Here is a 15,000-nt window from a genome sequence, read left to right as displayed (position 1 = left end):
AGACGTTGTTTTCTGTTTGTAAAGTTACGCGTTGTAACTCTGCTGCTGCCGGTCTGATCACTAATCTCAGTGGTTTCTCCTGGTTAAATAAAGGTTATAATAATAATATTAATATTAAGAAGAAGAAGAAGAAGAAGAAGAAGAAGAAGGTTTAAAAGATTTCCACCTTTTGTTCTACATCATAAAACACAACATAAAAAGAATTTTGTAGATTTTCAACCTCTTAAAAAATCCTTATTATCTAATAAGTGTCTAACTGAGCCTCAGAGGCTGTCGGGGACATTAAACGTCACCGTCAGCTTAAGGTTTTTAACAATGAACTTTTAAATAACGTTTGTGGTGCTACTATTAACACTTATATAGTCTTATTAACATAATAATGTTAATAAGCCCCTTATAAACGTATCAAGTCCTTATTCCAAAGACCTTCACACTGAAAACACTCACATTTAAATAACAGACTGGAGCTGACTGTGCATCATGAGTGAGTTTAAAGTCTTTTTGCAACCTTGTCCAATGGCAGACTCTGTCATATCACCATCATATTGGTAAAGTGCTACCCACAATGCTGTGCAGGCAAAACCAGGACAAACAACAACAACAACAACAACACGCTGGACTTTGTCTCCTGTACAGATTGAGTATAGATCACATGTGGACTCTTCCGTGGTGCACGGTGCAGGGTGCTCCTCCTCTTCCTGTGTTCTCCGCGCCCACGCGGTGGAGCCCTGATCAATAATTGAAACGCTGCAGGTTAAACATGACAGAGGCGACTTTGCATTATTCATCCCACACACCGTGAGCCTATTTTCTGCAGACACCCAGAGACGGTGTCACCACACGCCCCAGGGCCGCCGCCTTTATCGGCTCCAGCCCTGATTTCCGTCCCTGTTTGCACTGAAATATCTTGTCTGATAGGAGAGCGAATAGTATGCAGTTTATTTTTACGTCCAGAGCATCAAATTCTACTCTGGTTTATTTCCCTGACAGCTGAGAGGGAAATTACGCAGCTCGTCTTCCAGGGGAACAGGTGAGAAATGTCTCAGCGTAGTAACACGAGGGCGGAATCACACACATCACACAGTAACATGACCATGTGCAGCTCTGCCAGGAGCTCTGACTCAGGGATGACACACAAACCAGCACCTGTTTACCAGCAACATGTAGGGCCGGGGATCGAACCTGAATACTTTAGCGTGACTGTAACACAAAAGGGAGCTTTCAGGCAAAGACATGCTTGCTGAGCCCACCTCCCTGTAGAGCGCACATGCATGTGGAGTTCATCATTTGCCCCGAGAGCCAGAACTCAACTCCTGGTGTTGTAATTAGATCCTGTCTTCAGCCCGCGTGGCTCTGAAAACGTCAGTCTAGACCTGTTGCTCAGTCCGCCACTTTGATCCGGACTGAAATATCTCAACATCTGCTGGATTCATCATCAGGAGGTTTACTGCAGACGTTTACGATCCCCAGGAGACGACGCTTACTTCTCCTCTAGCACCACCACCAGGTGAACTTTACCCAATACTCTGGTTTGTGACCAGATCACCTGCAAAACATACGGCCGTCCCTCACCCGTACTTTGTGTTGTTCACTGCTAATCGTTAGCATGCTAACATGGTGAACATTATACCTGCTAAACATCAGCATGCTAACATTGTCAGGGAGCGCTCCTATGTTCCTATGTCCCATGTTCCCTTATCTGATTTTTCAGTGTCGAATTCAACGGCAAATATTTCAAAATACAATTTAAAAAAAGCCAATGAAGTGAGACACTTCCTGTGAAACGTGTCTAAACTCGCTGCTCATCTTTTCCCCCTTTCCCTCTTTCTGTGACCTTTGACCTGGAGCTCAGTTTTCTGTCTTAGCTTCATACTCGCTCCGCGCTGGCGCCTCCAGAGATCGTGGCATAAAGACGCCCATCCATCACTGTGACCTTTCCTGTGTCTGCAGTCGCCCCTCCAGAATCAAACGCTCCACTTCACTGCCTTCGCCTCATAAACCTGCCACCGGCAGCGTGACGGACGGCACTCTGCCCTCATGTTAGTACAGAGCAGGGCTAAATACCAGCCTGCTGTGTCCCCTGAAATAAAAATGACCCTGCAGTGCATGTAATCCTGGTTGACATCTCAGGGCGCACTCACACTGTCCTTCCGCACTGGGCCAAAACCGTTTTTTTGGCTAAAACCTGGTGCGTTTGACCAGTGTGAGTGCACCCGCTCCGTGCATTACTGCAGCCAGCGGGCCGTCCACGGGGCCCGTTTGGGAGAGGTGGGCTTTTGTAAAGCACGTTTGCACATGAACGAGCACGAGCGTGCGCACGTGTACGAGCACGAGGCCTACGGCGGTTCTGAGGTCATTTCCTGTGCGCCTGTTGGGACGTAGAAAAAAGAAGGAGGGACCATGCGCGGACATTTCAAACAATGGCGGTGAAAGGTTCACGTTGGTGTGATGCGGAGGTGGAGTGTTTACTGCAGATTTGGTCGATGAAAAGATTCAAAAACAGTCGACAAGACGCACAAAAACTCAGAGGTCTACGGAAAGATCTGGAAACAAAGCCACGCATCGCCATGACGTCATCAATGCGTGTGACGTGTTACGGCGTGATGACGTATAGGCAGCAAGAAGCATTCTCCGAGGCCCAGGTAGTGTGAGTACAAACGGGCCTGGAGGGGGGGACAAGGACCCTAAAGCACGGGGCACGGGACGGAGGCACAGTGGGAGGGCGCCCTCAAAAACAAAGAAGAAGTTCATGTTATTCTCTTAGGTTTGATGCTGACAGGCATCTCTGCTGCCTTTACGGCTCTGATCTCTCGTGTGTTGTGTGTTCTCAGAGATGAAACTGAGTTTAGAGCAGAGTCTGGTACTGAAGACGACCTCTGAACACAGGAGATTTACACAGGAGTGAAGATCAGAGCCGTAAAGACAGCGGAGGTGCCTCTCAGCATCAAACGGAAGAGAATAAAATTAACTTAATGTAAGTTTATGAGCTGTCAATCAGGATTACAGGCACTGCAGGGTCATTTGGATTTGCATATAATGCTTATGAGGAGTTTTAACCAAGCCCCGCCCACAGCGACGTCCTGTTTGATCCAATCAGGAAGCTCCGTCAGCGTCAGTTCTCTGAGTGTCCACTAGGGGCAGGTTTCATAACAGAGCAGTTTCTCATTGAGCCCCATGTTAAACAGCCGTTTACACAGCATCATTAAACCTGTTTAAGGACAAAAGAACATTCTAGTCTGTGTGTTTAGATCAGATCTCCATGACAACATTGAGGGGGAGGGGCTAGTTTTTATTTTAGTGGAGTTTAAAGTTTATGAATAATTAGGGGCGTGGCCTCTTGAGTGACACTTAGCCGCTAGCCCTCACTTCTCCTCAGAGGCTAGTTGTCAGGATTAGCATCATAAGCACGCTAACTCCGTCATCTTGACCCGCTGAGTCAACGTCTGACAAGAAGACGAAGAGGCTGCGTCCATTTTTTATACAGTCTATGGTTTTAACACCTTTTTTTCAGCGGCTGAGTGAATTTTCTGTGTCCGCAATAAAAAAACAACCCCCCCAGAACTTTACGAACACATCTTTCCTCCCTCTGGGATCTCCCATAACCCTAGATCCTCCCCGGTCCTAAACCGCCAACAAAATACGTCAGCCAGATGGACGTACGCCCCTCCCCCCAACGTCACATACATGCCCTTTTTTGGTCAGAGGAAATGAAGCGGAGTCAAAGTCTGACAAGAAGACGGAGAGGCTGCGTCCATTTTTTATACAGTCTATGGTTTTATCACCTTAAACCCCCCCGAACACATCTTTCCTCCCCCTGGACTAAACCTGGGATCTCCCATAACCCGAGATCCGCCCGGGTCCTAAACCTCCAACAATAGACGCCTCTGATGCACAAACGTATCTCAGCAGCAGATAGACTTACTCCTGAAGCCTTTTATCATTTATCACCATCTCCCAGTTTTCTCTTCCTGCACGCGGCTGATTCCACCTCATATCGTTTGTCCCCCGCTCGCTGCTTTACAATGGCTCCCACACTGGAGCTGCACCGGCTCTGGTGGTCTGCTATGTAACGGATTAGCCACATCTGTGACATTAACATATAAAGTTATGCATCAGCACACGCTTCCACTATGGAGCGTGTGTTTGTGTGTGAGCATCAGGGGGTGGTGGTGGTGGGGGGGGGGGGTCCTGCTGTAAGTGACCTTTCTCTGTAATCAGGCCTCCATCTGCAGCAGCGCTGATTACATTAGTGACGGGGGCGCGGGCAGCATGCTTTATATTCATGTTCATGTGAGCAGCCACATGTTACTGACGTAGAGTTATGATCAGGAACACAGAGATGTTTTTATGGAGTTACTGACCAGGTGGAGTTTTAAGGTTATTACAGTGATCTAATTCATATTTTTATATTGTTTATTTCTTTATATTTAATATATATTCAGCAGGTTGTGGACTAATGTACTACATAGTTGATATTTTTTATTATTTATTTTGATTCAATTTATTTTTATACACAATATTTACATAATTGTACACATTTTATATTTATATTTATTAATTTTGATCCAATTTATTTTTATTTACTATATTTACATAATTGTAAAGGTTTTATATTTATTTTTATTTATTTTTTCAGTTTAATTGAATTTAGAGTTCAAGAAAAGCCACTGTTAAAATGACAGAATATAGTACAAAATATTAAATATTACCCTAAATAATAAAAATAATATTAACAATAATGCCTGTTAAAATGACAGAATATAGTACGAAATATTAAATATGAACCGAAATAATTATATAAATAAAAATAACAATATTATAATTATGGCTGATAAATATTTGTGTGATGCTAAAAGACTCTAGAGAGTTCCTGTTGGTGATATTTTAAATAGAGAATGAACCCCGCTCCGGTGCCCCACCACCGGCTGTCCCCGGTGAGGTGACCCCGGGGCGGGTGCTGGGTGCTCGGACTCACCCTCTGGACACGATGAGCCGGAGCGTCTCCAGGTTGCCGTGGTACGCGGCCCATAAGGTCGGCGTCATCCCGTCCTCATCCGGGGCGTTCAGCTCCTTCCGTGTGGCCTCCTTCAGCACGTTCAGGTGGCCGTCCCGGGCCGCCCGGTGGTACCGGTCGTTCATGGCGGCGGCGGCGGCGGCGCCCTCGGGTCCTGTGGCCCGGTTCACGCTCGGTTCGAGTCCATGGAGGCTCCTGGAGGGAGGGGGGGGGGGGGTTCGCCTCGGTGTCTTCAGTCCGGGACGCGGCGGGTCCGGGCGGCCTGGAGAGGCACGGAGCGCACTGACAGGCGGGTTGCTAGGAGACGAGCATGAGGCGTGCTGGTTGTCAAGCAGGGGGCGGGGCTACGACACAGAGCCACGCCCCCTTTCAACATATAATAATAATAAAATAACTTTATTAGTACAGCACCTTTGGAAACACAACAACGTGCTTTGACATAATAAAAATAAAAATAAAAATAAAATACTCTTTATGAAATCTGAAGCAAACGTAAAAGAAGCAGCAATAAGAAACAATTAATTATTACATTTTTTTAAAGATTTAAATAAAATATTCCTTTATGAGTCCCACAAACAGGAAAGCTCCTTCAAACAGCAGCAAACATAAAAAATGCAATAAGAAAATTTAGATAAATATGAACAATATAAACACAGGGACGTATAAAATATAAAAATAACAGGAACACAAATTTAATTACGTTTACACCAACCACCACAGAGACTTCCTGTTTGATCCAAACAGGCTTGTCGACTGTTTTTGAATCTTTTCATCGACCAAATCTGCAGTAAACACTCCACCTCCGCATCACACCAACGTGAACCTTTCACCGCCATTGTTTGAAATGTCTGCGCATGGCCCCTCCTTCTTTTTTCTACGTCCCAACAGGCGCACAGGAAATGACCTCAGAACCGCCGTAGGCCTCGTGCTCGTACACGTGCGCACGCTCGTGCTCGTACACGTGCAAACGTGCTTTACTAAAGCCCACCTCTCCCAAACGGGCCGTGGACGGCAAGCGTGCCGCTCCTAGGCGCGGTACGGTTGCACTCACACTGGTCAAAGGAACCAGACTTTAGCCGTGAAACTTTTTCGGGCACGGTACAGATGGACAGTGTGGTGCGCCCTTGCGTCAATCCCTCAGGCTGTTATTCATGTGTGGTATGTCATTTGACTACCATTTATACTGTTGTTTTATCTTTTGTTTGTTTCCTAACTCACAGTGTTTCGGCCATTATACCTGTGGTGAAACAAGGCCTTACACTGGGGGTTCTTGCTTGACGTCGAGGAAAAAGGTCGCTGCGCCCATACCAGAGGAGAGGAAGGCGGATATCTCACTGCTGGACGGGAACTCGCCGGCTTCTGCTCGAGAACACGATGGGAAGAAACCCTGGACCAAAAGAGCGATACAGGAACTCTGTGCCTTCCTCATCCTTTCCAACATCATGGTAAAAACATCACGTGTTTAAATACAGGCGTCTTTGTCGTCTCTGCTCTTCTGAAACACACCCGTGTTCCCTCCTCCTGCAGCTGTGGGTCATCCCCGCCTTCGGAGTCCACCCCCAGTTTGAGAACGGCCTCGGGAAACAGTTCTTCGGCTTCTCCGCTTGGTTCGTTCTGGTGAACTTGGGTCAGCCGCTGAGCGTCTTCTACAGGATGCACTCTGTGGGCGCTCTGATGGAGCTGTTCATCACCACGTGACGAGCGGCCGACGCTGGACTGGAACCACAGAACAACTGATGAACTGTACGATTAACGCAAATACTGAACGCAAGAAGGTTTGAAGGAGGTTTGAGCAGATTATTTGCTGTGAATATTGAATTAAAAGCATTTGAATGAAGATGAATAAACAAATAAACGTCACATCATCATGATTATGTCAGATTTAATGACCTTTATACAGGTTTTATGTGAAACACAGTCACTAATGTTTTAAACATCCTTCGTTTGTATCTGAACCCTGAAAGTTTGGATCACCACTGCACCAGCGAGGTGCGAAGAGTCCTCTCTGATCACAGGACAAAGTCAACGGGACACTTTCCCAACAGCTGCTCTAAATCCTCTGGATCTCAAAGAGCCGGATGTCCGTGTCGTACCAGATTGGAGGATCCACGTTGCTATGGCAACAAGAGTTAAAGAGAGGAAAAGAACAAGTCACTGTTAAAACTCCAGCCGTGACGGACAAAAGCTCGTCCGGCGTGTGCGACCTGCCCGGCCAGTTAGAGATACTAATGATTGTACGGGTTCATCCATCAGACTAAAGCTGAATGTTCAGTTTGTTTACCGTAAGTAGATGACTCCCCACATGTAGGTGCGGAACCACATGGCCGTGCCGGCGTTGGCTTGGTACTTCCTGATGAGGATGGGGTGAGGGACGGGCAGCAGGCCGACGAGCGTGCCGTGCTGAAGGAACTTCAGGATTTCTGACTCGTCCGTCAAACCCCTGAGGAAGACGAAGGAACAACAGTTCATCTGAATGATTAGAGCTGCACTCGTCCATGTTTCTATATTAACAATATGATCAAACGATTGTGTGATGCGTGAAGGCGTCACGCTCCCTGATGGTCACGCAGAGAATTGTGACTGGACATTAGAGAGAATGCAGCTTTAATTGGAGTCTCCTCCTGCTGGACATTAGAGAGAATGCAGCTTTAAGTGGAGTCTCCCCCTGCTGGACATTAGAGAGAATGCAGCTTTAAGTGGAGTCTCCTCCTGCTGGACATTAGAGAGAATGCAGCTTTAAGTGGAGTCTCCTCCTGCTGGACATTAGAGAGAATGCAGCTTTAAGTGGAGTCTCCCCCTGCTGGACATTAGAGAGAATGCAGCTTTAAGTGGAGTCTCCTCCTGCTGGACATTAGAGAGAATGCAGCTTTAAGTGGAGTCTCCTCCGGCTGGACATTAGAGAGAATGCAGCTTTAAGTGGAGTCTCCTCCTGCTGGACATTAGAGAGAATGCAGCTTTAAGTGGAGTCTCCTCCTGCTGGACATTAGAGAGAATGCAGCTTTAAGTGGAGTCTCCTCCTGCTGGACATTAGAGAGAATGCAGCTTTAAGTGGAGTCTCCTCCTGCTGGACATTAGAGAGAATGCAGCTTTAAGTGGAGTCTCCCCCTGCTGGACATTAGAGAGAATACAGCTTTTAGTGGAGTCTCCTCCTGCTGGACATTAGAGAGAATGCAGCTTTAAGTGGAGTCTCCTCCTGCTGGACATTAGAGAGAATGCAGCTTTAAGTGGAGTCTCCCCCTGCTGGACATTAGAGAGAATGCAGCTTTAAGTGGAGTCTCCTCCTGCTGGACATTAGAGAGAATGCAGCTTTAAGTGGAGTCTCCTCCTGCTGGACATTAGAGAGAATGCAGCTTTAAGTGGAGTCTCCTCCTGCTGGACATTAGAGAGAATGCAGCTTTAAGTGGAGTCTCCTCCTGCTGGACATTAGAGAGAATGCAGCTTTAAGTGGAGTCTCCTCCTGCTGGACATTAGAGAGAATGCAGCTTTAAGTGGAGTCTCCCCCTGCTGGACATTGGAGAGAATGCAGCTTTAAGTGGAGTCTCCTCCTGCTGGACATTAGAGAGAATGCAGCTTTAAGTGGAGTCTCCTCCTGCTGGACATTAGAGAGAATGCAGCTTTAAGTGGAGTCTCCTCCTCCTGCTGGACATTAGAGAGAATGCAGCTTTAAGTGGAGTCTCCTCCTGCTGGACATTAGAGAGAATGCAGCTTTAAGTGGAGTCTCCCCCTGCTGGACACCATTTACCACTTAACAAAGAAGATCTTTTCTTACTTGTCGATGCAAATCTTCTCCACCTGAGGGACCAGTACTTGTAACACCCGCATGATGGTCTGCAGAGGAAGTTTGGTCTTCCATGACGACACCTGAGGACGCAGGAGCAGCACGATGGAGGACGGATCAGAAAGACGGAACAGAAACACAGAAGGAAGGTTAAAAACATGGACGCTTCCACTCACCCAGTCGGTGTTAGCGTTCCAGGCCGCTGACGACGACACGCTCGACAACCGACTCCTCGCTGCCTCTGACTCTGCGCGGCCGCCCTGTCAGAATAAAAGCACAGAAGTCACTTTAACTGCAGACGGAGGAGATGAAGTGAGAGCATGAGTGCTGTGGAGCCCGGTGCACCTCGGGGTCTCTCTCTGAGTTGGACTCTGTGTCGCTGGCTCCAGCTACAGCGCTGCTGTCGGCATCGGTCTGCGGGGAGTCCGGATGAGGCACAGCGACCATGGTGCCGTCCACGCTCACCTGCGACTTCTCTGTTATCTTGTCGATTCCTGAAGGACACAAGAGGGGGAAAAAGAACGGTTTTAATAAAAGCTTTTTGCTGAGTATCAAAATTTATGCCCCCTGCAGGCGTGAAAGGTGCCTCTGAACCGACCGACCACACATGGACGTGGATGACGCTGCAGGAGTGCTTTGAAAAGTTCATGTGGACGTTTTGATAAATGATATTTGCCATCATTTGAGTGCATCATAACTGCTGTTATCCAGAGGTACGTGGATCGGCTGTGACAGCTTCTGAGTACGTGTGTGAATCATCTGTACGTCTGTGAGCTGCAGCACCAAGGAGGGAGGTCACACATCGTTCATCTGTTCACGTGAACGCTCGTCTCTGCAGCGGTCTTCTCTGCATGCTCCTGCCAATCCCACCGCTCGTTACGTCATCAGATATCAGATGAATGGGGATATAATAATATCTCATCTCATCTCATCTTCAGCCTCTGATCCTGGATCAGGTCTCGGGGGCAGCAGCTCCAGCAGGGACCCCAAACTTCCCTTTCCTGGGCCACATTAACCAGCTCTAACTGGGGGATCCCGAGGCGTTCCCAGGCCAGTGTGGAGATATAATTGTCTTTTGAAGTTGGAGATAAAGGGCGACACCTTAAGGCCGTCATCATCAGTCCTGTTCCATATCTGCGCCCCCTACAGACAGCACTCATGCTGGTGCGTACATGTCGACGCCGTTTCCCTGATATAAGTGGTTTGATTCTCATTCGGTGCGTGTACTGGGGGCTGGAGATGGGCACAAGACTACACAGTCTAGGATTCAGCTTTAACTTCCTGTCAGCTGATGTCGTTCACACACACTGCAACAGGAAATAGGCTAGGACACATTTAGAAGGTTTATGTTTACTTTGAAAAGGTCTAAAGCGGCGGTGACATGTGTCTTCATACCTGGAGTGGCCTCTAAGCTGGCCTTGAGAGTGCCGGGCTCCACGGGTACGGCAGGTCTGGAGCCCTCCACAGACTCTGCCTCAGTGGAGTTGGACCTGGAGATCCCGGACTTCTTCTTCTTCTGCAGCGCCCTCTGAATGGACGTGGTGTCGGACGACAGGTTGGCAAGCTGGTGGAAAACGTTCCTCTTCCGTATGATGGCGTACACCAGGTTGCAGTTTCCTGTGAGGGGAGATTTAAGTCGTTAAAAAAGGGGGGCCGGTACCACCGCGGCGTTCGCTGGGCTTGAGTTCACGTCCGTGTTCGCACCGTCAAACTGATACTGGATGATGTTGTTGAAGACCTCCAGCAGGAAGAAGACCAGGTGGTGGTTCTGGGGGGAGGAGAAGAGGAACCAGGGTGTGGAGAAGGCCTCCAGGAGGTGGAGCAGCTTGTTGGCCGACACCATGGACAGGCTCTTCAGATAAGGTGAAACTGCGGAGACGCACAAACAAGACACTTTAAGACACTCTGCAGTTCTCTGACTCAGCCACCGGGGGGCGACACGTCATCTGTGCTACTCACTGTTCACTACAACTGTGAGCAGGCAGTCGAACAGGGGCTGGAGGCGCTGGTGTCCACTGGTGATGATTTTGTGGAAGATCTGAACACGAAGGAGTAAAGAGAGTGTTTGGATCAGAGGTCACATTAACACATGCACCCCTTCACTCACTCCCAATGTAGAAAAACAGTCATTATAAAAGAGTGGATGTGTTAATGAATAGACAGAGACAGACACACTCCCAATAACTATAATAACATCTATAGTAATGTGAATATGACTTATTAATACAGCAGAATAGTAGAAACAAGCACAGCTAAGGTGATAGATTATAAACGCAGCAGGAAGCGTCATGCAGGACGACTGCAGCAGGCACCACCACCATCAGCAGAGACCTGAGAGACGACAAAGCACAAACAACTGTACCACTACCTTTCCATGAACCATGGGGTCCCCATCTATAAGCTTCTCTAGCCTCCTTTGTGAGACCCATTCACTCTTCCCAGTTAGTTAATGTTTTACGACTGTTATTAATGTTATTATCACAACTATTTAGGCTGGTTTGGTCAACAATCATCCTTCTGTTACTCGGAGTGAAGCGAGTGTAGCTACATTTTCCAATTTCTTTGAGCTAACTAGACTATTTATCCATCCGTTTAGCTAATCATTTGAGCTTTTTAGTCATTACTTAGCTAACTTACGACATTTATCCACTTTTTTAAACCTAAATATTTACACAGAGCTCCTCCACATTTTCTGTTTTTCTAAATTCTAGACTTGTCAGAGGATATTTCATCACTATTAAACATCTGACCACCATTTGTTAGCTGCTTATCATGTAAATAAATGGTTTTAAAATCAAACTTTTAACATGTATGTTCAATTCTGACTAAATGCCATTATGTTGTCAAGTATTTATAGACATTTTTACAAACGTATTGTAGCTCTGCAAGAAGCATTCTCCGAGGCCCAGGTAGTGTGAGTACAAACGGGTCTTCTGAAGCTTAATAGTTCAATTTCTTTGAGCAACTAACGTCATTTATCCATTTCTTACTTTTAGCTAATACTAATTACTTCTGGCTAACATTTAGGGCGCACTCACACTGTCCATCCGTACCGTACACAAACAGGTGTCACGGCTAAAGTCTGGATCCTTTGACCAGTGTGAGTGCAACCGTACAACGTCTAGGAGCGGCACGCTTGCCGTCCACGGCCCGTTTGGGAGAGGTGGGCTTTAGTAAAGCACGTTTGCACGTGTACGAGCACGAGGCCTACGGCAGTTCTGAGGTCATTTCCTGTGCGCCTGTTGGGACGTAGAAAAAAGAAGGAGGGACCATGCGCGGACATTTCAAACAATGGCGGTGAAAGGTTCACGTTGGTGTGATGCGGAGGTGGAGTGTTTACTGCAGATTTGGTCGATGAAAAGATTCAAAAACAGTCGACAAGACGCACAAAAACTCTGAGGTCTACGGAAAGATCTGGAAACAAAGCCACGCATCGCCATGACGTCATCAATGCGTGTGACGTGTTACGGCGTGATGACGTATAGGCAGCAAGAAGCATTCTCCGAGGCCCAGGTAGTGTGAGTACAAACGGGCCTGGAGGGGGGACAAGGACCCTAAAGCACGGGGCACGGGACGGAGGAACAGTGGGAGGGCGCCCCTTAGAGAGCTGAGCTGTTTTCAGTCCCAGCATCACAAACAACAACAGAGGGAAGACATCGGCTGCAAACATGAAAACAACAGAAGTATTTCCAGGCTTTTTAATATAAAACATGCTCTGACACTCGTCCTCTTACCACGATGAGCAGGTCGGCGTGGGTTCCTGTGAACACAGGCGCGTCCATGGGGACGCGGAGCGTGAACGGTTTATTCAGACGAACGCCAAAGTTTCTCTCTCCGCTCAGCAGCAGGAGGATGAAGACGCCGATGTGCATGAGGCCCACCCGCGCTGCGCACACACACACACACACACACACACACACACACACACACACACACACACACACACACACACACACACACACACACACACACACACACACACACACACACACACACACACACACACACACACACACACACACACACACACACACACACACACACACACACACACACACACACACACACACACACACACACACACACACACACACACACACACACACACACACACACACACACAAAGGCATTTTTACTGATCTGCGTGAGCCGACACTCACGTTCATACGCAAACACAATATTATATTTAATCTGGATGACTCACACGGATCGGCTCTGGCATCGTTCAGGCTGAAGAGGATGGGAACCAGCACGTCCAGCACGTCGCTGCTCTTCAACACGAAGAACAGGAACTTCTGAAACACACAAACACAACAGAGTTAAAGCTGTGACTCTTCTGTTACACTTCACTCCCTCACACAAGGATCAAGTCCCGCCTTTCTGTTCTGGACCACGGTGATGTTGTTTATGTGCAGCCTCGTCTCAAAGCTCACGGGCTCCTGACTCAGTGAATCATGGAGCTCTGAGGTTCATTACTGGCTTTAAAGCACTAACTCATCATGGTAAATGGACTTGAACTTATAAAGCACCTTTCTAGTCTTCTGACTACTCAAGGCGCTTTCACATTACTTGTCACATTCACACAGACATTCACACTGATGGTGGACATCTACAGACCATCTAATCTAACCATTCACACCACATTCACACACCCATGCGCAGCACAGGGAGCAATTCAGGGTTCAGTGTCTTGCCCAAGGACACTTCGACATGTGGAGCTGGGGATTCGAACTGCCGATCTCCCGAATGGAGAACGACCCACTCTGGCACTGAACCACAGCCGCCCTCATCACTGTGTGAACAGGTTGGACGGTCCTCCTTATCAACACGCAGACTGAGACGCCTGCATGTTCTCCTCCACAGGGCTGTCTCAGGTTTACCTCCTTCTCACCGTTGGTTCTACAGGAACCCAAACAGTGTTTTACAATCTACGCTCTCTGGATCTGTTCTCGCTGTCCGTCCCAAAAAAGCTGAACGGGGAAAGAAAGTGTGGAGGTTTGCTGCTCCCTCAGCCTGGGACAGTTCACAGAGAACTTTAAAACTACAGGAGTCGGTCTCATCGAACACTTTAAAGCGGGAACTGAATGAGCTGGAGGCATAAACGTCTGGCTGCAGATGTGTCGCCTGAGGCTCGTCACTGCACTAGTTTACTGTATAACGTGGCGTTTCCTGCCATCTTGTAGCTGCAGATCTGTGCGTAGAAAACTCCAGAAAGCTCCGCACCTTATTGAAGTCGCAGAACTTCCAGAAGAGGATCAGCAGCTCCTGGTTGAACTGGATCTTTTTGGCGGAGCGAGGCAGGTACGTCTGGACCAGGGGGTTGTTCATCAGCCGCGCCAGACCTTTGAGGATGAAGCTCAGGTCCTGGTAAACAAAGAGAAAACACTCTAATATACAGCATCGTCTGAGTTAACACTCTAAGGGCGCCCTCACACTGTGCCTCCGTCCCGTGCCCCGTGCTTTAGGGTCCTTGTCCCCCCTCCAGGCCCGTTTGTACTCACACTACCTGGGCCTCGGAGAATGCTTCTTGCTGCCTATACGTCATCACGCCGTAACACGTCACACGCATTGATGACGTCATGGCGATGCGTGGCTTTGTTTCCAGATCTTTCCGTAGACCTCGGAGTTTTTGTGCGTCTTGTCGACTGTTTTTGAATCTTTTCATCGACCAAATCTGCAGTAAACACTCCACCTCCGCATCACACCAACGTGAACCTTTCACCGCCATTGTTTGAAATGTCCGCGCATGGTCCCTCCTTCTTTTTTCTACGTCCCAACAGGCGCACAGGAAATGACCTCAGAACCGCCGTAGGCCTCGTGCTCGTACACGTGCGCACGCTCGTGCTCGTACATGTGCAAACGCGCTCTACAAAAGCCCACCTCTCCCAAACGGACCGTGGACGGCCAGCGTGCCGCAGTTGTGCGTGGAGCGGTTGCACTCACACTGGTCAAACGCACTAGGCTTTAGCCGAAAAAACGGTTTTGTCCCGGTGCAGAAGGACGGTGTGAGTGCGCCCTAAGGTGAGGTCGTATTTTACCTCCTCTCTGTGGATCCTGGAGAGATAATTCACAAAGAGGTTATCAGGTCCAACCGGCTGCAAAATAAAGAAAAGATAGTTTTTAAATTCTGAATCAGCGTCAGTCATTTTATGATGATGAACAGATAAACTTCCTCTCACCTCATGCTCCTCCATGGGGGAGGGGGATG

At 48.0% G+C, this 15,000-nt stretch overlaps 2 protein-coding genes across 3 annotated transcripts in view; both read right to left on the bottom strand.

The window, feature by feature from the left end:
• LOC310960887 (pre-mRNA splicing regulator USH1G-like) overlaps positions 1–5,188 on the bottom strand; it is a 10,088-nt gene extending 4,900 nt beyond the window's left edge. The window contains exon 1 of the mRNA XM_083932725.1: positions 4,976–5,188. Coding sequence (XP_083788851.1) covers positions 4,976–5,139 — 164 coding nt within the window. The 5' untranslated portion in view covers positions 5,140–5,188. The remainder of the gene's footprint in view (positions 1–4,975) is intronic.
• Positions 5,189–6,977: 1,789 nt separating this feature from the next.
• The window catches only part of hid1b (HID1 domain containing b), a 16,110-nt gene continuing 8,087 nt past the window's right edge, over positions 6,978–15,000 (bottom strand). Inside the window, exons 7-19 of one of the 2 annotated variants that reach the window (XM_083932720.1) lie at positions 14,972–15,000; positions 14,831–14,887; positions 14,016–14,156; positions 12,997–13,087; positions 12,527–12,678; positions 10,752–10,830; positions 10,497–10,661; positions 10,188–10,409; positions 9,138–9,286; positions 8,969–9,052; positions 8,784–8,875; positions 7,296–7,454; positions 6,978–7,128 (exon numbers count right to left, since the gene is read on the bottom strand). The exon at positions 14,972–15,000 is cut by the window's right edge and continues 203 nt beyond it. In XM_083932720.1, coding sequence (XP_083788846.1) covers positions 7,065–7,128; positions 7,296–7,454; positions 8,784–8,875; positions 8,969–9,052; positions 9,138–9,286; positions 10,188–10,409; positions 10,497–10,661; positions 10,752–10,830; positions 12,527–12,678; positions 12,997–13,087; positions 14,016–14,156; positions 14,831–14,887; positions 14,972–15,000 — 1,484 coding nt within the window. In that variant the 3' untranslated portion in view covers positions 6,978–7,064. Of the gene's footprint in view, positions 7,129–7,295; positions 7,455–8,783; positions 8,876–8,968; positions 9,053–9,137; positions 9,287–10,187; positions 10,410–10,496; positions 10,662–10,751; positions 10,831–12,526; positions 12,679–12,996; positions 13,088–14,015; positions 14,157–14,830 lie in introns of both variants that reach the window. The other variant, XM_083932719.1, reaches the window with a different exon arrangement.

Source organism: Echiichthys vipera (genome assembly GCF_963691815.1).
Source record: "Echiichthys vipera genome assembly, chromosome: 18".
Taxonomy (NCBI): domain Eukaryota; kingdom Metazoa; phylum Chordata; class Actinopteri; order Perciformes; family Trachinidae; genus Echiichthys; species Echiichthys vipera.
The sequence above is the reverse complement of the archived record's forward strand: the minus strand, read 5'-3'. Positions and strand labels throughout refer to the sequence as shown.